General features: G+C 36.4%; 1 protein-coding gene and 1 non-coding gene across 2 annotated transcripts; both read right to left on the bottom strand.

The window, feature by feature from the left end:
* Nucleotides 1–1,959: 1,959 nt before the first annotated feature.
* On the bottom strand, nucleotides 1,960–2,040 carry LOC149828708 (small nucleolar RNA Z195/SNORD33/SNORD32 family). The gene has a single exon (XR_016434480.1). It is a non-coding gene; the product is annotated as a small nucleolar RNA Z195/SNORD33/SNORD32 family (small nucleolar RNA).
* A 2,191-nt stretch (nucleotides 2,041–4,231) lies between these two features.
* On the bottom strand, nucleotides 4,232–9,286 carry LOC149828709 (RGG repeats nuclear RNA binding protein A-like). The gene is made up of 6 exons (XM_090017690.1): nucleotides 8,865–9,286; nucleotides 6,388–6,754; nucleotides 6,101–6,236; nucleotides 4,887–5,045; nucleotides 4,710–4,772; nucleotides 4,232–4,616 (listed from the first exon to the last, which is right to left on the bottom strand). Exons 1-6 carry the CDS (start codon nucleotides 9,037–9,039, stop codon nucleotides 4,425–4,427), a joined length of 1,092 nt encoding a protein of 363 aa, XP_089873816.1. The 5' UTR covers nucleotides 9,040–9,286; the 3' UTR covers nucleotides 4,232–4,424.
* Between the last annotated feature and the right edge of the window lie 13,676 nt (nucleotides 9,287–22,962).

Genomic DNA, 22,962 nt, shown 5'->3' on the forward strand with positions numbered 1-22,962 from the left:
CTCACTTGAAGATGCTTCTCCCTTGAATTCTGTAAAAGTTGGTTATAGGACTGACCTTGTGACTAACAATCTCAGCTTCTCAATTTCTGCTGTGATTGTTCATCCCACCTAAGGCCAAAGGAAACTGCTTTCAAATTTGTTTAGGAAGTAGGAAATGAAGACAATCGTGAGGGAATGGGGATGGTTATCGGTTCTTACATGCGTTTGTTTGTAGGGGTGTCATGGGTCGGGTTTGGTTCGGACCCAATGGAACCAGACTTGGACAAGATTTTCGGGTATGGTATCGGGTCCGGACTTGGGTCTACTATAAGAGAAACCATACCTGGACCTGATAAGAACTACATGAACCAGACTCGGTAATTATCTTTATTAACAAATGATTTACATATTTGCTAGCAATATACTCTTGTGAACCGTCATTGATCCCATCCAAAGAGAAAAAAAAGGCGATGGGGACCTAATCAAGGAACAACTGAAATAGTGCCTAAAAGGCTGAAAATGAGACAAGTCCGGTTGACAAAACAATGCAAGACTTCCGCACCAAGATAAGGTTTATCCTATTATCATTTGAAGGAGCATGTAATTGTTCCTAAGCATAACAATATCTAAGATGAACTTTACCCTCGGCACTGAACTTTCTTTAAAGGAACAGAAGTGCGTTTAACTATAACGCTATGAGCGATATTACAAAGAACTTGAAAATTAGTGTGGTGTGTCCAAGGAAAATATCAAAAGCTTCTAGTAATCAATTTGAACCATAATATGAAATATGAATAATACAAGTAATTTTCTTGTTGAGGCAACTTATTTTAAAGTATCAAAGAGACCGAAAATTATAGGCAATTGGACTTTCATTAGTAAGGCATAGATGACGAAAGACGCCAAAAGCAAAGAAGCTAGTAAACAAGTAGAGAGAGAAAATTTCAGACGGGCATATTCAAAATAGCCATGTTACGTGTCACTAGGGATGGCAGTGGACCGGGGCGGGGGCGGGGGACAAGGTCTCCACTCCCGCCCTGTTTCAAAAATTTAACCTTCATCCCCGGTCCATTACCGTGGAGGGGGAGACTTTGGACCTCCACCCCCGCCCCGTCTCAAAATAATAATCCCCATCCCCGTCCCCACCTCCGCCCTGCCCCGTCTCTGTCCACATGAAGATTGTATTTTCTTTGCCATTTTTAATAAAAAAATATGCAATATCCAAAAATATTTGCTTCTCTGTCCATCATAACTTATTTTTAAACTATGATGAATATCTTTATGTTGATTCTTTAAGGTCTTCAAGATGCTTTCCCATTCCTCTATATTGTTCTTATCAAAAAACAATGAGCCTAATACTTCAAGTGTTAATGGTAGCCCGCCGGTACTCTACACAACTTTCTCAGATAATTTTTTCAAAAAAAATGAGTTTATTTTCAATCGAACGCTACAATATTTGCTAATTGAGAGTAGAAAACAAATTTTAAATAATGTGATCATGACTTTATGAAAGCTTTTTAAGATTTTCAATGAAAAACAACCCACAAAATACCAGAATTTCATTACTTGAAAATTTGTATATTTATGTCAAGAAAAAGATGATCTAACAAACTATGCAGATTTGGTTGAAGCAATTAACGGGAAAAGCAAAACAGTAGTAGTTCCACCATAATCTGAACCTAGAACAGATAAAAATCAAATCCAAAAAAAAAGAATTTTTATGTGCAACCTCAGCCAAAAGATGGTGAATGGTTAATGAATAATCATTGTCACGCTCAATAACAAAATTCGATATCATCATTGATTACACCAACATAAAGAATCAAACAAGAAAATTTTAGGTTGTAGTTGGTTGCACACATTTATCGTACCAACAAATAGAAATCTTGATCCAATGCAATTTTAAAAAAAATGGGCGCACCCAAATAGACCCTTCAAAATCCCACAGAAGCAAAAAAAACAAATTAACGCAGAGAGAGAGAGAGATCAGATGGTAGTGCATGTTATAGATTCATCACTCTATTATAAATTTGATTGGGTTTAACCATCATCACATCTCCCCAATTCAGTACCTCAAATTGAAAAAAGATTTAACGTACGAAATGAAGAAACTCTCACAAAGAAATAGAAAAGGGCGAAACAAAAAAAGAGTGAGATATGGTAATCTTTTCAAATGTAAAGAACTCAAGGCTAGATTTTCTACTTCTACAAAACAAAAAGAGCTTTTGGTTGCAGCTTCTTAAAGATGGTATAAAAGAAGAAAATGAAAATTTACCTTTCCTCTCTCCTTTGGGCGGCGACGGTGAGTAAGGATGATACAGTATTTTGTCTAATAAGATTTAAGGTTAGGGTTAGTAAGTTAGTAGTATATATAAACATGGTTGTTTTGTAATTTTATTACTTAACTTAGAGTATTTTAGTAATATTATTAATGAGGCAGGGTGGGGGAAAGTGTAAGTCCATCTCCGCCTCCATCCCTGCACGGAGATGAATTTTAACCTTCATCCTCACCTCCATCCCCGTTTCATTCCCTTTATCCCCGGTCCAAACGAGGCAAGGCGGGCCCGTTGTCCCCCGGTCCACTGCCATCCTTAGGTGTCACGGGCTTCCAAGCGCGGTCCTGAACATTACTAGCGAAACTATATGCCAGAGTTCAATATGTTGTAACTTCGTTGAGCTACATCAAAGACCTGCACCAAACTCATATTTCACTTGTCACCACAGTAGTGGCAACAGCTATACAAAGCCTGAAAGTAAATTGTCAGGAGCATTTTTGGATTTAGCGTGGAGTATCAGAAGAATCTTTCTCATTATTACATATGACAGCAGACAGCTTTAAAACTAACCAACGGGGGCTCCGCTTGTCTGGTAGGAGCAGCTAATCCCAATGGTATCATTGTGAAGAACAGGTTGGGGTCTGACTAACCCCAGCTTGCCTTTAGAAAAAAAAAAAAAAACAGTTTTGACACTAAGAAGTGGGTCACCGTATCGTATTTGGTATATGTACAGGCATACAAGCCCACATGCATTGCTTACTTTTTTTTACCATCAAGTAAAATTTCCCTTTGAAGTTTACAGTGTAGTCAGTGCGTCCTCTCAACTAAATAGATAAGTCTAGAATCCATCTCCAAGAGTACCCCAACACATTGATATTCCAGCTCAGGAGTCCGGTTGGCTCAACAGTAATATATAATACCAAAAGTCTCAAACTAATGTGCTCTCAATAAAAGAAAAAACATGTGACTACTACTTGCTACATCTCCATGCCTTGCATTTTCCTTGAGGACTGGGGTCGGATAACCAAGCAAACCCTAACCCAACCCCAATCTCCTCATCCAACCAAAACGAAAAGGAAAACGAAAAATTAAACACTATTTAATTTCCCTAGATGCATATAAAAAAGGAGTTAAAAGAGAATTAAAATAAAAAAACCCACCAATGTAATTTCTGCACGGACCATCATAACACATTGCAAGCTGGTTAAGACAACTGAAGCATGAGGGTAGGTTGACTGCCACGGATCTCTGAGGAGAACCGAGGTTTAATGGACCGACGCATTGGCCCCATGCCTTGATCCAACCTCTATGCAAACAGAGGATCTCAAAACCGAACGGAGGTTTTGATACTCGCTTTAGACCACAACCTGCCCCCTCTCCCACTGGACTTAAGGGGGTAAGAGGGGATCAGACTAAAGATCATCGGATCTATAGTTAAACAAAACCCAGATTTTAGATCCGAGGTAATCAAACGCACCCTGAAAGTTTGGTGATCAACAATATCTGGATTGCCGTATTTTTAGTCAATAACGGTGAACCCCAAAAACATCATTGCTATATAAATGGTCAATCCTGCTAGCTCAAGATTATATAAGATACACCAACGGCTCCGGGTGGTTGGTAGGAGCTGTCAGTGCACGTGTCCTTGTGGTGGGACGTTGCAGGTTCAAACCCCAGTGATACGTTGAATAATAACTGCTGGGGATCTGCCTAATCCCAGCTTGACTTTCAAAAAAAAATGATTATATAAGATCCTCAAAAGCATCACAGACAATGCACGAACATGAAGAATCTCGTTATGAAAGGAACACTAACAACTGACAAGCATATCAAACACCAGACCAAACTTGAAACTCAAAGCATAACACACACGCACTAACACCACTAACAATTGACAAGAAATTTTAAGTTAAAACTTGAAAGCATAACAATTTGGCTATAAGATTCTTAATGACATTCTACCGACTCAAACACCAGAACAAAATTGCAGGTAAATTCAAGCAATCATGGCATGGCATGAATGGTAACACTCAAATATACATCATTCTAAAATAAAATTAAATCTTCTTAAACACAGGAAACCTCATTATTGTTATGGATCCTTGCATCGAATTGTTGAAATACGGAAAGTAAGAAAACTAAAGAGATGCATCTGATTGCAAGAAAAATCTACTTCCCCCCTAATGTGGGGAACTGCCCTGGATCTTCAATAGAAGGAGCATCGGGCGTGTTTGTATCACTACCAGCAAAGCCACCTCTAAAACTTACACGTTCACCACGCCCCCTGCCACGACCTCGCCCTCTAGGACTATAGTACTGTTCTCCTTCAGATGGCTTTAGGAACTCATTGATACTAACAACCTTTAAGGAAAAGATGAAAGAAATTCGTCATGCATAATCATGAACAGATATACGAATTACATAGATATAAAGACACATGAATGTACTGCATACCTTTTTTATCCTTTCATCCTTCTCTGCACTTTCCTTCCGTCTACCCAAATCTTTCTCAGATCCCTATCAAATACCAAACATGAAAACAGATTAACAATCTCAGAGACAATTACCATCACACTCTGCATGAAAAGAGACCCAGCAACAACTAATTAAGCCTGAACAAAGAGTACTTACCAACTTAATAAATACATCATCATTGCCCTTCTTGAGAGAAAGCCGATGCATAGACTCAAGCTCCTTGTCCATAACAACTTTCCTCCCTTCAGTCTTCACTGCAAGTAAAGCTTTCCTCTTTTCCTCCCGTATTTTTTCATACTCATCCAGAGTCATTTCCTTTTCAAAAAGAATGACGATGTAAGTGCAGGGTAAGCTAATGTGCTCCATTATTCAATTTAAATGAACCAGTCAGAAACATATCATGCAACCCAAATGACAACTAGTGGGTAGATGTTCTTTGTTGAAGAACCACGACATAGCATTCTTCGGTTACAGTGTATCGGTTAATATGATACACATGATATAAGCAGTTGTTACATATTTGTTGACAGACATATTTTAGGTGGTATCTCAGAAGTTATACTAGCACAATTCAGAGAAAAAGAGAAAAGAAGAAGAACCATGCAAAAATAAACAGAAAAAAGCAGCATCTTAGGACATCAGCTATAAATCATAGAATCAGCAAAGGAGTCCACACCATAAAACTGGAACGGCTTATAGCTTTAGAACCTAATAAGTTATTGCATGAACTTACAGATACTTGCATATTCAACGTTCATTTTCTTAGACACAAACAGAAACATAGAAAATACTTTCAAATCAAATATCAGGGAAAATCATATTTGTGATGATCAGAAAGGATTATCATGACCTACATGGGCATGACAGAGTAAGAATCCATAAAAAATAACCACCTACATATTAACACAAAGAACCCAAAAGCAATCATACAAAGCAATCCAGAAAACAGTAAATACCGATATATTAAGAAAAAAGCAAAGAAGAAGATCCCATTCTGCTAAGAAGACAAAAGAAAGGAGCACAGGACCATTACAATAAAGGAAATTTATATTTAAAAAGAAAAATGAAACATTTCTGCAAATTCAACTAAGTGACTGCAGTTCAACAAGATGTCAAAAGAGAAATAGCTACGTGGAAGACTTAGGACACGTCATCAAGAACAAGTCCCAAAATCACTTAAGATACTGGAGAAAATTTACTTCCATCAACAAGCATGTCAATCAAAAACACGCTGTCAAGAGGGAGGAGATAGTAAGGTATTTTTCCATACAAACAGATTCTCATGAAATGCACTATCCATAATACAACTACATAGTTTGATGCTCCATTGCAGCTCGGAAAGCACCTAGAATGCAAAAAGAACGAAGTACCTTGTCCTCTGGTTCCTTTTCTTCTGTTTCTTTAGAAACATCTTCCTTTTTTGCTTCTGTAGGAGCATCTTCATTTTCTGGCTCTTTATTAGGTGTCAAACTCTTGTCTTCAGTCACTGTTAGTTCCTCAGTTTCCCTGATTCATTATAGATATCAAACAGTAAATAACATGCAAATAAAGTTTGAAGGTAGGACACAAAATTAATGAGCATCATTTTCATAAGGGCAAGAAGGGGTGACACACAAAATCACAAGCCTGTGACTTGGAAAGGAAAAATCTACTCAACTGGACAAAGGCCTCGTCAGTTGGAGTTCCCCAATTTCCTCTACCCGCACCTTCTCGTTTAAACCCAGTGCCACAACCTGTTCCACTGCGACGCTCAAACTGCCTCCGTGGCCGTTCTGAGTCACCAGTCTCTCCATTTCCATAACCGCCACGGCGTCCACCACGGTAAGGAGCACGAGGCCCACCGTAGCCACCACGACTCCTTTCAGAAGTCCTAACAACTTCTCCATCTTCACCCACATTCGAACCTCCTGAGAACCCATTATTGTAGGAACTCCCATTGGTAGTGAAATCTCTGAAAGGTTCACCTCCATGTCCTCCACCACGGCCACCACGGCTAAAAGGAGGTTCATTTTTCACCTCTCTAACTGTTAATTATGAAAATAGACAATTTGTTAAAAAGAAAGATATGCAGTAGAAGATAGAATCAACAGAAAAAGCACATGAAAAATCTGCAGTTGGTAACTATATGAGTTCTTATCCATATCTAATGGATCTGAAGCCATAGGTGATCTAGCAAGCCCTTGCCCTGACTAAATGGTCGCATCCATGCAAGTGTCTACAACCTCGATCCATTCTGAATCCAAAAATTCCACAGTTTCTGATCCAGCTTGGATTCAATTAAATTGGATCACGTTTGGGGTCCCCCTACCTACTCCACATAATGCCCAATTCAAACACCAACATGTCCAGATGTGAAGAAGTCACCCTAGGCTACAACAAAACCAAACCAAATCCAGCCCACCTACCTCCCTGACAACATTGCCAAGCCATTTCCATGCTAATGCCTTGGTGAACTTGTCACTAGAATATTTAGACTCTGTTTGGGAACCTGTATTTGGCAAATGCCAAATCCTGGATATTTCAAATCCAGAATTTGGGAGCTTTGATAGTTGCCAATAACCACCACTGTTTAGTAGCTGGTATTTGGCAACCAGCTAGATTTGCCATCTCCTTGCCTATGTTGTCAAAGGTGCCACCCAGCTCGACTAGGCAAGCTACCTAGTCGGTTCAGTATATATATATATATATATATATATATATATATATATATATATATATATATATATATATATATATATATATAACAGTTATATATTTTATATATGTATTGTTTATATATTGTGTATGTTTTGTTTATCTACTTTATTGATTAATAATTGTTTGTTTTGAAATGTTTAACTAGAACAATGGAAGATGCAAACCCAAGTAATATTAATTGTTTGTTCGATGTTTAATTTCATTCACTCTTATGTTTTGACCCTTTAATATTAATTGTTATGCTTCATACATGCTTTATTTATCTCAATATTGTGTAGTTTATCTTTTTCTACATTGTTTGTTCTTAAATTTTTTTGCCCGCCTAGTCAGCCGCCTAGGCATTTTCGAAGGTCCACCGACTAGCCCCGCCTAGCGCTTTTGACAACATAGCTCCTTGCCAGCTACTAGCTCCCAAACAGCTACTTACAACTAAAAAGGAGTTGGGAAGAAAGATGAGAAGGAAGATGACAAGGGTGTCCCCACGTTGGAGTTGCCAACTACAACCAATAGGAGTTGTAGCTGGTCTTGGGATATGGGAGGTATTTGAAGTTGCCAAATCCCAGCCCACCTCCCAAGGATTTGCCATATCCAAGCTCCCAATAATTGGTGGGTGTTGGGAATTCGGAGAATCAACTTCAATGCTCACCAACTATGGGCTCCCAAACAGAGCATTAATGTATAAAGAAAACAATACAAAAGCAGATACCTCATATGGAAGTGAATGGTGCTTTTCACGAACATTCCACTGAAAAAGGATAACTTTACTATGACCAACTTTCCATTTTATAATGAGCATCTAGCCTAGGGGTCCATATGCAGCCTAACCTCAGCAACCCAACAGTGCTGAATGTCATTAAAATGAAATATCACAGCAAGCCTTTTCAAGCACTTCAATTATCTCTTTACATATCACACAGCCAACAAGAAGCCCAAGCCCGCCCAACCTCCAAACAGAAGGGGCATTGCATATTTCAATCAAGTATAAGAAAGAATGTGGGCATCTAATCATTCAGCGTAATCATACCAATCCTATCTATATTTCCGACACAAAACCACATGGAGTCGAGTGAGACATAAATTATTTCCATTGGATCCAAACCAAGGACTTAAAACAATCTTCGCTCTCCAAGTTGCAATCTTTATCGAGCATCTATCAAGATTCTCTAACAATATGAACAGAACTGTAAGACTAACTTGCGAAGTAAGCTCCACATGACTAAATTCACCAAATCACAGGAATTCTCAAACAAAATTGCCCACATAAGAATTCTGAAAAAGGTGAATCGTAGCCAATTTAGTACCACACGAGAAATGTACAAAAGAATCAACCATAAAAAGAGCAAAACAAACTAAAGGAAGCAGTTTTGTTCCGCAAAGAAGGAAGAAGCACGAGCACAAAAAACGGCGAAAGTTAACGAGTTCCGAACATCAACTCACCGGCCTGCGCCGGCGGCAGGGTCTTGGTCGGGAGATTCGCCACGGCAGGAGTAGGGGGCGCAGGGGGCTTCTTCCCGCTGGATACCGCCGGTCCAGCCACCGCCTTGGCGATGAGCTGGGACGGGTCGTCGTTGTCATTGTCTCCGAGAAGATCGAACGGGTTCGAGGTCGCCATCCTCCTCCTGGTTAGAGAGAAACAGATATACACAACCAACAACCTCGACAGGATCGGACGGATGGAATCGATCCCTCCGAACCCCTAGTTCACCCGATCGCCGTTCATCGTGGAGTTGCAGAGGCGGCTCCTCACTGCAGAAACCCTCACATTTTCTTTTCAAGGTTAGGGTTAGGGTTAGGGGTTTGGAGGAAGAAAGAAGAAGAAACCCTAACCGCACTATTCACAGTCACAGATGGTCTCCATATGAAAGAGGAGGCCTCATCTATTTGGGGCTTGTTTTATTTCGTTGTTTATTCAAATATTTTATTAAACATCAAATTACTATCCTCCCCCGGGTGCCTTGGTCAAGGACAGGACTGAACTTCCACTAAGGATTTATCATTCGACAAAAACCTTATTTTTTTTTCCTTCTTTCTTATTTGTTCATTTTCTTTGGTTTCAGTTTTTTGGTGTGTTTTGCTACGACGAGGAATCATGGCCGTTAACCAGGTCACTTAGGGCTTGTTTGATGGTTTATTCAAAGAGAATACAGGTTATGTCTGTTCTGTAATAATTGTACTCCATCTTATGTTTGTTTCAACCTCGCACGGAAGTTGTGTTTCTTTGTTCAACTTTTGTTTTTGTTTTAGTGTGCAGATAGCATAAACACACGTGGATAATGGGTCGGATAACTTTATTTTGGATCGTACAACTTGATTTGCTCAACTTGATTTGCTCAACCATACGAGTGTTTTTAACATATTTATTATGGATTTTAACTTCAGATATAGATCTCAGATTGAATCTAAAAACTAAAAAATATTTAAAATTTAGGTAATTTGAGAAAAAATAAGAATATGCATTTGTTTGATATATAAATGCTTTAATCGGTATCATATTGGATTCAATTATGAAATTTTATCCAAAAAATTATGGATTTTAGCCCCAAATATGTATCTCAAACTAGATCCAAGTACAAAAAAAATGTTTAAATTTTGGATAATTTAAGAAAAAAATAAGAAATTATATTTTGATATACAAATATAAAAAATATAAATAAATCATAAAACCCTAGAATGCAATAAAATAAATCATAAATAAACCAAAAAAAACCTAAACTATAAAAAAACAATAAAATCAAAGAAACCCTAATTAAAGATATTTGATTCAAACTCTGATCAAAGCGTAAAATTAAATATAAAAATCCCTAATTCAAACTCTAATAAAATTAAATACAGAAATATGATTCAAAACCCTAATCAAAGAAAAAACTCCTAATCAAATTAAATATCTTTAAGATAGTTGATTCAAAGCCCTAATCAATAAAAAAACCTAATCAATGAAAATCAAAGAAAAAACCCTAATCGATGGAAGTTAAACAAAAAAAAAAACCACAATCTATGAAAATTAAAGAAAAAAACTCTAATCGATAAAAAAACCATAATCAATGAAAAAAAAACCTTAATCAATGAAAATCTAAGAAAAAAAACTCTACAATGGAAAAAAAAACTCACAATAAGTGAAAATCAAAGGAAAAACCCCTAATCAATGAAAAACAAAGAAAAACCCTTAATTAATGAAAAAATCTAATCAAAACAAAAAAAAAACCCTAAGAACAACAACAACAACAAAGAAGAACGAAGAAAAAGGGAGAGAGAGAGAGAGGAATGAAGAAGAAGGAGAATAAAGAAGAAAAGTGGGAGAGGGAGAGAGAGAGGGTGGGGGTTAAACTCCCACCCTCCTCCCAAAGGTTCAATATCATGTCCCAATACAAAATCCAGAATTTCATAGTCTTCTCTCTCCCTTGTCATTCTTCATTTGTCGAGTCATGTTTCTCAACTCTTCCTCTAAATTTTTGACCCGCTCCCCATACTCATTGGGCTGAAGATTCAGGATCCTGATAGCAATTTCTAGGAGTTTGATAGACTGGGCCTTTTTAGAAAGAGCATTTTGGCCTTTCCGCTTATGATTCTGTTTATAGATCCTCAACTGCACTTTATTTTCAAGAACTTCTGCTGCATTTCATGCATCTGTTTTTAAAGTCGCATTCGAGCTTCATAGTTCTTCTAAAGCGAATCTATTTGAGAATTCGTGGGCTATTCCCTTACCTTTATCTGTTTTCATATACTGGGCATCATCGTCCTCTTCTTCTTTGTAATGCCCCAGATTTCCAAAACAAAGTTAAGTTAAAATTTTCATGAATTTCTTTTTTTTTTCTTTATAACGAAACTTAGAAAAGCTTTTAGCAGTGGAATTAGACGATAATGAGTCATCAGTTTTAAAAAACTCTGAGCAAGTCACAGGTATGTGGTCAAGCACTTCTTGACCATCAAAGTGTTCTATTTATCAAAATAACTTGTTTATTACAAACATCACTGCCTAGAAAAGCAATACTTAGTTTTAATAAAAGAAGTAGTAGAACTTTGTCTAGAGAAACCCTGAAACTTGATGCTGCCTTGCTCCGTATATCGCAGCGCAGGTTCAACACCTGAAATCTCCATTAAACGGGGTCAAAATCACTAATGGTCCGGTAAGCAAGTAATCATCCACGCATCCATTCAACTCAAATAAATACATTGATCACTCAGGGTCACAGTTCGCAATGATGACGCTTAAGTATCCATGACTTAGCGTATATCACAAGAGCCGCTTTAGGGCCACGAGTTGAACACTTCACTCAAGTCTTCAAGATTTAGCGTGAGCCTCTTTAGGGTTGTGATTTGAACATCTCGCTCAAGTCTCCACAACTTAGCGTAGACCTCTTCAGGGCCTCATCTGGGATGTCAAACTCAAGTCACCATGACTTGACATATCCGTATCCTACGAATCCAAGCAATAGCTCATCAAATTTAGCTTGTTGTGCGGATACAACACGGGTCTTTGCCTTATCGGTCTAGTAGTATACCGATCATGGCACCTTTCTAAAGGTTATGCAAGACTTGACACCACAACGTCCATTTATTCATATATTCATACATCGTTGAACCTAGAGTTAATGCATTGTTTCGATATTATTTTGTTCACCCTGTGGTACGTGAGAGAAGATTTATCCAGACATCAATGCGACGCTCTGAGGATTGATTATTCTATGTATTTTAGATACCCTAGAGGCCTGTTGACCCCATCAATGATAGGATGGTAGAACTCATACCAGGATAACCCTATCGAGTCGGTTTGGATGCATCATCTACTGCAGTAGTTGGGTTCAATCCTTAGATATTTAAGGATAACTACGACCTTCATACATCCTGAGTGACTGAAGGCCCTCTTGAACTCTATCAAGTTCATAATCAAATACATGTCACTCACGGCTGTACCATCACCATCTACCACGTGAGCAATAGTCCTGAAGAGGTATGTCGGTCTTACGATTACTTGTCGGATATTCGAATACCATTCAGGCAAGCCAGTGCCTCTCGCACTGAGGATATATATACCTGACCCCATTCAGTAATCTCCCCTAACATGGTCTTCGACCACGGGGTTCATTTAGACTTTAAGTCTTATTAATATGCATGCTTAACTCTGCTTTCATCATCTACGGTCATCATGAGCATCTCATCTCTTTCGGGTGGACAACGTACTCTGGCAGGATGGCCCTTACGAGTCTAGTTGTGTATCAATATCTCAATGAGCATGCATATGACATGATCTCAACGGATCGACTGCTCGACGTGTATCACTGTAATGAGCAGTTGGCCTAATCAAGGCGCAACAACTACTATGGCTCTTCGGCCCTTACAAGTAAAGTGCTCTTACAGGTGAACATGAAAATGGGTCATTCTGGCAGCGTTCCAACAACAGGGCATCCTCATGTCATTCAACTAGTTCAGACAATTTCTTTGCCAACCATTTCGACAACACTTCCCCTACTTCGATGGTAGGAGTCAGTCGATCCTTTCTACGTTGTAGAAAGTACTTAACAGAACTTGGGTAGCACCTCCTCTGTATGACGAAGTATCCTGCTGTGCCATTTCTGAACTTGTTGAGCTTCTTCAAAAATTTCAGCAGCACTCTCTCTCTTTGTCTGAGGAAGCGTGTATTTCTTTTAAGCTCGGTGAGCATCTTTTCAAAAATTTGGCAGCATTTCCCCTCTTTGGGCAAAGAAATTGCTATGCTTAACTCGGGGATGGATGCACATCATTGTGCATACTTTGCATCTACCGAGGTTCGATAGAACCTTGGGCCATATCCAGTCCATGCGCAAGTGACTTAGGTTTTTACAAAAAAGCAGTTTTGCGCAAAGGCTAAGCCTTTCTAATAGGGGCTTCATTCATCAAGCAGAATCTGGACCGAGGAGCGGTAATAGAATCACATCGATGATTTGGAGTTTGATATCCATTTGAACGCTCATTTATATGTACTATATATAATATAAGCAGAAGCATGTACTTTATATGATGACAGCGTAAATGAGTGTATATACTTATTGTTCGGTGGGTGAAACCGAATAAAATATCTTACATATATAATTACAAAAAGCAGGAGCCTTGGCATCGTTCGACGGGACGACAAGACAAAATACGTAATTTAATCTGCAAAAAATAAGAGCCTTGACATTATATAACGTGATGACAATCTCAATACAATATACACGAGAATCGACATCCAACGATAGTTGAAAGGTGTGCGCATGAAAAACGAAGTGTCCTAGAGAGCATCGACCAAGGACTAGGGTGAATTACCATTTTTAAGAACGCATATATTGCACATTCAAACATATATATCCGATGATGGTCACAAGGTGAGTGCTTGAACACTGAAGTGTTATAGAGGGCTCAACCAAGGACTAGGGTCAGATACTACTTCAAAAAGTATACAACATATACAAACAAGCAAATACTTGAGAGAGATGGATCAACAAGGCTAACTTACTTCTGATCGGTGAAGAACTGCTCTGGAATACTTCGTCTACTTCGAACTGAGTTTGAACCTTCCTTTGAGAGGTCAGATTAGGTCAGATGAGTTCGACCTAGTTGAGAAAGAGGAAGAACAGGTCAAGCTGCTAAACTCAAGTGGTTTGAACCAAACTGGGTTCGATCCAAGTCAACTGAGTTAGGCAAGTTCAGACTTAGCCCAAGTAGGCTGTGTTTGGGTCAAGTGAATCAAACCTGGGTTTGGGACCAAAAAAGACTTTGACTAAACACAACTAGGTTTAAGCCAAGTCAAGTGGGTTTAGACCAGATCAGGTGAGTTCAGACTAGGTTAGGCAGGCTCAGACCAGGTCAGGCAGGCTCAGACCCACTCAGGAAGACTAGGCTAGGTAGGGAAGGTTTAGGAGAAAGAAGGAAGGCAAGAGAGAGGGAGGGGGTCAAAAATATGACAAGAGAGAGAGAGTGGAGGCGCCTATTTATAGGCAAAGGAAACTTAGCTTGTAAGTTTTCTTCTTCCTTTTTGCCCATGTCTTTCCGGATAAAGATAGGAGGTTCCTTTTGTGTGGAGCCCACATGAGATATTTTCATAGGATATTTTATGGGTCTCATAAGATATTTTTTGAGAAATATTTTTGTGGGTCTCACAAAAAATTTGGGTTTTCAGTGATTTTTTTTCTAAAAAATTTTAAGTACGCCATTCTCTTTATATTGATGTAATTAAGAAAGATAACTCGTACAAATCTCTTGATTTTATTCAGAGAGGAAGTTATGACTTCCTGACGATTTGAGCATATATTCGTGAAGATATGAATATCCTAAGTATAACTGGTTCATAGAAATTGATTCAATTTGCATTTTAGGTTCATGTGTTATTTTTACATGAAAATGCCTCATGAATTTATTTAGAAAGTTGTTGAAAATTTGTGGGTCTTACATCATTATTTCTTTAAAAGAATTTTGTTTGCGAAATTTTGTTAAGAGTATTAAGTATGTAACTCGAAATATTTCTCTCATATGTTAGATTCGTAATGTTATTCACTTAGTTTGACATCGTATTTGTAATGCCCCAAATATTTAACTTGAAAATTTTGGAATAATTTTTTTTCTAAACAACAGCGGAAAAACTTTATTAATACCTTCATCAAATTATTTGGGTGGGTTACAAGTAATAACACAGACTCAAGGCATTTAAGTAAAATAAATTCTTGCATTGAAATACTACAAGTTATCATTTACAACTTAATGATTTATTACAAGTCATATTCCTCAGGACATCCGAAGAAGATATGGTAACATAGCATTGTCCGCAGCGACGACCGCAATTGCTCGACATACCGTTTCCTAAAAATATTAAATTAGAAGGAGTCAGACTACCACGTCTGAGTAAGAAGCATAATATCCATATGAATGTGCACAGTGTCATGTGTACAAGTATATGTCCAACAAGTTTAGATAAAACTAATCATCATTTAACAATTGATAAATGTACAGGTCACTAAAGTCAAGCATTTCATGACATATTCCATCAACATCAAAGCATGTTTCATCATATGCATAAACCATATTCATATAAGTAATAACAACTTTGAAACTAATGTGGATGTACACCTGTCTTAACTAAAGCATTTCATATAAAGTGTGCATAAAGCACAAATATCACTATTCAACACATTGTTTATAAGTTAATAAGTTATCACAATTTCCATGTAAAGGAAAACCAATTTGAATAATGCTCTACAGGAGTCACGACTTACTCCAATAATTTCAACATCGAGCAGTATGCATCTACTTAAAGATCTTTCTTAATGCACTAACTTTATGTTTCATCTTGTAAATTATCCTGTGGGTACACACAGACATTCGACATCGTAGCGGACCGAGACCACACGGGGGTCTATTATTTTATAACCCGTGTGACTAGCCGTACGAATATTCAAAGGGGACGGTTCACGACTGAGAGAGTACTCCCCAATGGCTAGAACTAGAATTAAGATGCACCCTATACTTCTGCAGAAGACTTGGATCTACCACCTAGGACGCATTGGTAGTCCTGACCCCCCTAACTCTGAGGACTGGGGACCGGGTGAGACACTTCAATCTCACCAAAACAAAAATTGTCCCACGGAGCTTGTACCATCTACCCTCTCCAAGGTAGACTATGGGTCTGTGTTATCATCGCAAAAATTTTTAACTTTTTGCGAGTCAAACTGACCTTTGAAAAGTTTTTGAAAATAACTCGCCTCCGTTTTAAAATGCGGGAAAATTCCGTAGAATGGGACTCGCCTGTCGGTACGAGGTTTGACCGTTCCTGCTACCTTTAACAGGGGTAATCGAACCAAGGATCAATCTACTGCTCTGCTCTATTCAACTTGTCTAAATCATATTCTAATTTCTAAATGCACATAGAATCAGGCATGTGCTATGAATTTTCTGAAAATGCATATTTGAAAACATGATGTTTGCTTTGAATAACTGAAACACTTAGAATAGATATCACATGGAAAATCGTGAATTGGGATTTGAAATATACTTTGAGAAAAGTAAAATCGGTTTCTGAAGAAATCTTGAGGTTTTGTGAAAAATTGATTTTGAAAAATGTGAAATAACTTTGAAAAACTTGATTTATTTGAATTCAAACTTTGAAATTGAAAATATAACTTAGAAAAATCGAATTTGGAACTTGGGAAATACTTGAAATATCATTGGCAAATCAATATTTTGAGAAAATCGATTTTTGAATAAGACTTAGAAAAATTTGAGAAAAATAAACTTCTTTGAATTGAAATTTGAATTGGAATTGGCAAATGAATGAATATGGATTTGAGGAATTGAGAAATACTTTTTGTATTTTTGAGAAATGCAGTGCATTTTGAAGTTAGCCTAAGAGTGTAGGCTGAATGTGGCTAATACGAAGATTACAAATCTGGGTATCATTCGTATTCTGACTATGGCCATAAATACAAATTCCACCAAGTTTATAAACTTCATAAAAGCTAGTTTATGTTCCATTCGTGTAGACCATAGTGAATTAATAAAATGTGCATGAATGATACATTCATCAGACATTTAATATTTGCAGAATTAAACTATATGCAATGCAATCCTAGTCTAAGCTGAAATTTAAATTCTTATTCCAAATTTAATTTAATTTACATCACTATTGAATTTAAATACATGAAAAAGAAAATCTTCAATGTACCTGCAAAACTAGAAAGATTGGTTAATGAAAATATGTTGGCTTTTCTAGGTTTATCCAGTAATATCTAGAAATTACTGGATTTTGCTAGATATAAGCCTTTTCCATGATTCCCTTAAATCAAAATTGATAAAATATGAAATAAAATTGAATAAATATGAAAGATAAGATATGAAATTTAGAAATTGGGGTCAAAATGACCAAAATACCCCTGACAGCAAGACTATGGCCTTGAAATTAGGGTTTTCAGAAAGACATTTGGTAAAATGCAAGTTTTGAAATACAAATAATGATAAATCAAACTAAATATGATGTGACATGATTAAAAATATGGAAATTAGGGTTAGGGATTTCGAAATTTAGGTCAAATGACCAAATTGCCCCCGATAGCAAGACTATGGCCTTGAAATCAGGGTTTTTTGAAAATATTTTGGTAAAACTTAGGTTTTATGCACTAAATGAAATCAAATGAACATCAAATTTAACTTAAAGTATCATAATATGATTATGAACATGATTAAACCCTAAAAATATATGCTTATACACGAAAATCCAAGAATATCACAAATTTTGTGATTTTTGCAGTGTTTTGGAATTCTTCGGGTGCCCTGTTTTGCAATTCAAGCCATTCAAGCATCAAATAGATTCTAAAAATCCTCAAAATTGGTACCTGCACTTGTGATAACCCTAATATCAAATTAAAATTATAAAAATATTTTTTTGGCATTAAATTAATCCAAAAATAGCATCAAACCCTAAAAATATGCTATTTTTGACCTAGTTCACCAACCAGTCTCAGTCCAAGACCCGAACCAGGGGTCAAACCTCCATGGAAATCTATGAAATTTTACAGAGAACAAATAGACAGGAAAACAAAACTTTTCCTTTTTAAAGATATGAAAAAGCCTTTAAAACCAGGGAGATACCCATCCGACAATCCAGACTTGAATATATTGATTTTAACCTTGGTCCAAACTGATACTTTCAATTGAAAATTCCTGGATAAATAACAGTACTCATTCAAAATATTTGAGATTTTAACAGTGAACATTTGACAGAAAAATAATAATACTCACGTTTTACAGATCATGAATCAGATCTGTAGTTTGGGATTTATAAACAACACAAGTCTGATTAGGGTTTTGGTAAACCCTAACGAGTTTTAAATTGAAAATCAGAGTTTCTGACAGAATAAAAATAATAAACAGTAATAAAAAATTCTGAAAATTTCACAGTAGACAGATCTAATTAAGGTGAATCCATAGCACTTTACAGATCTAAAATCGGATATTAGATGAGAAAAATAGCATCACAGCAAGTTACCTTCTTGATTTTAACAATGATTTTAAAGATTTAAAAACCCGACTTGATGTCTGATTTTTCTGACAGGGTTCCCGAAGTCCAAAATCTCTGATTTTTTTACCGTAGTTCAACCACATATGCATGCATCACATATAAAAAAATCAGAAATTAACAACACATATTTTAATCCGAAATAACAAGCTCTTTTCTGATCTAAGTTTAAAACACACAAAAATTTGATAAAACCTAATAAAGCATGCATTAATCAATGAAAACAATAAAGAAAATACCAAAACAGTAAAATAAAATTTATTTCTATGATAGATAACATGTAATAAACATGAATAAGCAAAGAAATAAATAAAATACAGGGAATCCATGGCTGGAATTTGCTTTCACCTTTGAAATCATAGATTTAACCCATTTAACGGGTAAATCTCACGTTTCGTCGGTTAAGAACATGAAAAACGTATCTCTCATCGATTCTAATGGATTAGAATCCTTGAAATCACCCTCAAACTGAGTTAGATCATCTTCTTGGGTCGATTTTGGGGTTCTTGGATGAAATTCATTATTAAATCCATGAACACAAGAGTTTCCATGGTGAAATCTATTGAAAAATCATAAAAAACTAATAAAATAATAATAAAATAATATTAAATAAACTCACCTTGGGGCTGCAGCTGCAATGGAGGAAGGTAGAGGTGCTGGAGAGGAGAGAGAGGCCACGAAAATTTGAGAGAAAAAGAGCTCTCTTTTTTACCCCCCTTAGGTCCCTTTTTATAGTTTTTCAAAAAGTCACTTAATTAGGGTTAATTAAGAGGTTTTTCATTTTTTCAGGACTCTTTCTAATAAATCCACTAAGGGAAACGATTTTTTGTGGTTTCCTAACCCTAAATGAACTCTAATTAAACTCTAATTAAACCCTAAAAAGTCCAAATGTGACACCACCTAGTATGGACCCACATTTGGTTTTTAAAACCTGAATTTAAAACCTTTAAAAACCAATGGTTTAAAAGTTAAATAAAATAGATTTTTAAAATTGATTTTGACTCTTGACCTTTCTAATTAAGACCCTAACTAACCTAAGACTACTAATTAGACCTCTAATTGACCTAAAAAACCCAAATGTGGCGCCATTTGGGTTTTTCAAAAACCTATATTTTTTTTAAACTTTAAAATCAATGTTAGAAACTAGAGTGAATATAGGGGTTTTTTAAAATTAAATTTTGACTCACCTAGACATCTAACCTAAGTAGGACCTAGTTTAACCTTGACTTATACAAATGTGCCGCCACCTTGAGTGGGCCCCACTTGAATTTTCAAAAATAATTTTAAAGCTTGAAATTGAGAGAATTTTCAAAAGAGATTCAAAAGTAGTCTTGAAATTAAAAGTTTTGAAATGGCATAGAGTTCCAACTGGGTCAGAACTCCTCTGGATATGGCTCCAACTGAGTGGACCCCACATCAGAGTTTTGAAAATTTGAAATAAATACTGAAAATGGCTTTGAAAAGGGGTTAAAATCAATAGTTGAAATTCAAAGTTTTGAAAGTAGAGTTTCAAGCGAACGGGAACTCCGGGTTAGAGTCCTGGATTTTTAGGACTCTGTGATTTTGGTTTTTAAAAGTCAAATGAAGAAGTTTTTGAAAAGATTTCATCGAAAATGGTGAAACAAGTCAGAAAATATAGTCAGGGTTAGACTCCTAACTCAATCAGAACTCTGAAATAGAGTCCTGGATCAACTGGACTCTACAAAATGACCTGATTTTTGAAAACAAATGGAAATAAATAAAAAATGGAAATGACAACGGACTTCAAAACAGACTCCTGACTAGACTAGGACTCCGGGATAGAGTCCTGATCGGACTGAAACTCTAGATTTTTTTTGGTATTTTCTGAAAAACAGATGAAAGAACAATGTAAACAATGACAAGTATTGAAATAGAACAGAGTTCTGATTCAACTGAGATTCTGAAGACAGATTCCTGATTGAACTAGGACTCTCAAATTTTTGGATTTTCTGAGAAAACAAATGAGAGAATTTTGAAAAACAGTTAAAAATATGATGAAATTGAATTTTGGTTCAGAGTACTGATCTGATTAGGACTCTAAGAAAGAGTCCTGATTCAATCAGAACTCTAAGAATTTTGGTTTTTTTGATAAGCAAATGATGAAATTTGGGCAAAGCTTTTGAAAACCAGTGAAAATGAAGTGAGAAAATCAATTTTGGATAGAGTCCTGCTTCGATCAGGACTCTGGGGTAGAGTCCTAATTCGATCAGGACTCTGGGATAAAACCTCAGAATTTTGAAATTCTTTGATAAAAGTATAATAGTTTTGATAGATGAAAAGATTTTTGAAAGATTCTTTCAAAATTTGAAATCAGGATCAGAGTCCTGATCCAACTAGGACTCTCTGAACAAAGTCCTGTTTTGACTAAAACTCTGAGTTTTTGACTCATTTTGAAAGATTTTAAAAGATTTGATTGAAAATAGATAAAATAGTTGTAAACGATTAGAGTCCCAATCCAATTGAAACTTCGAAGAAGAGTCCTGATCTGACTGGACTCTTGAAGAAGAGTCCTGATCCAACTAGGACTCTGAAATTTTGGCCAAAACAGAAGATTTTGAAAGGTTTTCTTCAAAAATAGGTAAAAAGGTAGTGAAAAGTAGAGTTCTGATCCGACTGGACTCTGGAAAAAGAGTCCTGATCCAACTAGGACTCTGAAATTTTTGGAGATTTTTGACAAGTAAAGGAATCCAGAAGTGACACCACCTAAATGGGTCTCATCTGAGAATTGAAATCAGTTGAAATTGAGTTTGAAATGAATCCAGATTGTTTTCTGAGAAAATATTTTAAAATATAAAGTCCTGGGTTTGGAAAATGACAGAATGTTGAGTAAAAACCCAGGTTTTGAAATTGATTTTTGAAAGAAAAAGTTTTAAAACTCAAATCTGGATTAAATATTTTAAAAACATGAGTGCTGGATCTCGAAAATGAGATGCAATGACATGCAATGCTATGCAATGCGATGAAATGATATGCAAAAATGTATGCAGTGATATGTAATTATATATGAAATGGACAAACACTGGATGAGGGTAAAAATTTGGGGTGTTTACAGTCTGGTAACATACACCATATTTTAGGTGTACCCAGAGCCCTAGGAAAACCAGTAACATATACAATTTTCAGGTATACCCAGTATCCCGAGAAACCAGTAACATATATCGTCTCCGGTATACCCAGAATACCATATTTTTATTTTAGGTGTGCATATATTTTTTCATTCTTGTCTGATTGGGTCTAGTAACATACATCGTCTTTCAGATGTACCCAGAACCCCCAATAGAAACCGATAACATATACCGCCTTTTAGGTATACCCAAAGTCTAGAATTTTCATTTATGTCAACATGTATGAATTTAACTTTTGATTTTGGTGTTAGGGTATACATATCGTACCCTATTGGTTATGCTGCAACATGGCATAACCCATCTTTAACCATTCGTAAGTGCTCGTATGGCACTATCAGCTTTCTGCGAAGCTGCAAGCTCGATTTTAAGCTTTCACATAATCATGGCATGAAGATGTCCCTTTAAAATTTTGTAAAACAAACATAGATCACCTCACACAAAACATGTCGTAACACTTATGTACAAGATCATAAATCAATTCATATACAAATTGATTAGCATCATGAATGCCCATACGACACCACAAGAGTTGTGCGTGCTTAGTTTCAACCTTGGACCATCATGCCCCTATATATTTATTTTTATAACAAAATCACATATTTAACCATAGGTGAATCCTGTATTTAACCTGGGTTCCAACATTCCTATGTCAACCACACCCCAAAACAATGTGCATCAAGCTTACGTCATTAACCTCCCATTCATTTGGCTCATTTACCAATATGTAACACTTTCTTCATAAACAGATAATAAAGCAATTCATCATACCATTTAATCATGAACACTATGGTGACTTTGCCATGACTAATGTAGGTGGACCATGAAGGGTTTTCGACCAACCAGTGTTATGTATACTATAGTGAATTGCCAGTGCAATACATGTGTATGGACAAGGCAAATATATCTTTTTTTTTTTATAAATAGAACTACTATAGAAGATTTGGATACACAGGCGTAGAACAATCATAAATGAAATAACAAGTTTGCTTTTGCCGTTGTACGATATTTATTAATATAATGACTGATATAAAATCTCCATAAATTTGCCTATGATGTAGGGTGACCTTTATGAATGAAATTTACAAAATTCTAAATATAACTGAGTGGTAAATGTGAATGTATACATTTTAATGTTTTATAACCGATTGTCTATCACCACACATACAATCAAACCTAGTGCATGATTTTAGGCACCACAATGTTTTCTCAAAATTATAAGCTCATACATGAGCTGAACACCTGGACGTATAGTAACAACCAACATATTTCAGCCAGCATTTTCATAAGATAGAGGTTGTGTGTCCCATTTGATACACAACCCAATCCATTTCATGAAAATCATCAATTTCACAAGCACAGATATTTACATGTG

The sequence above is a fragment of the Nuphar pumila genome, chromosome 9, assembly GCF_984573655.1.
Source record: "Nuphar pumila chromosome 9, dmNupPumi1.hap1.1, whole genome shotgun sequence".
NCBI lineage: Eukaryota > Viridiplantae > Streptophyta > Magnoliopsida > Nymphaeales > Nymphaeaceae > Nuphar > Nuphar pumila.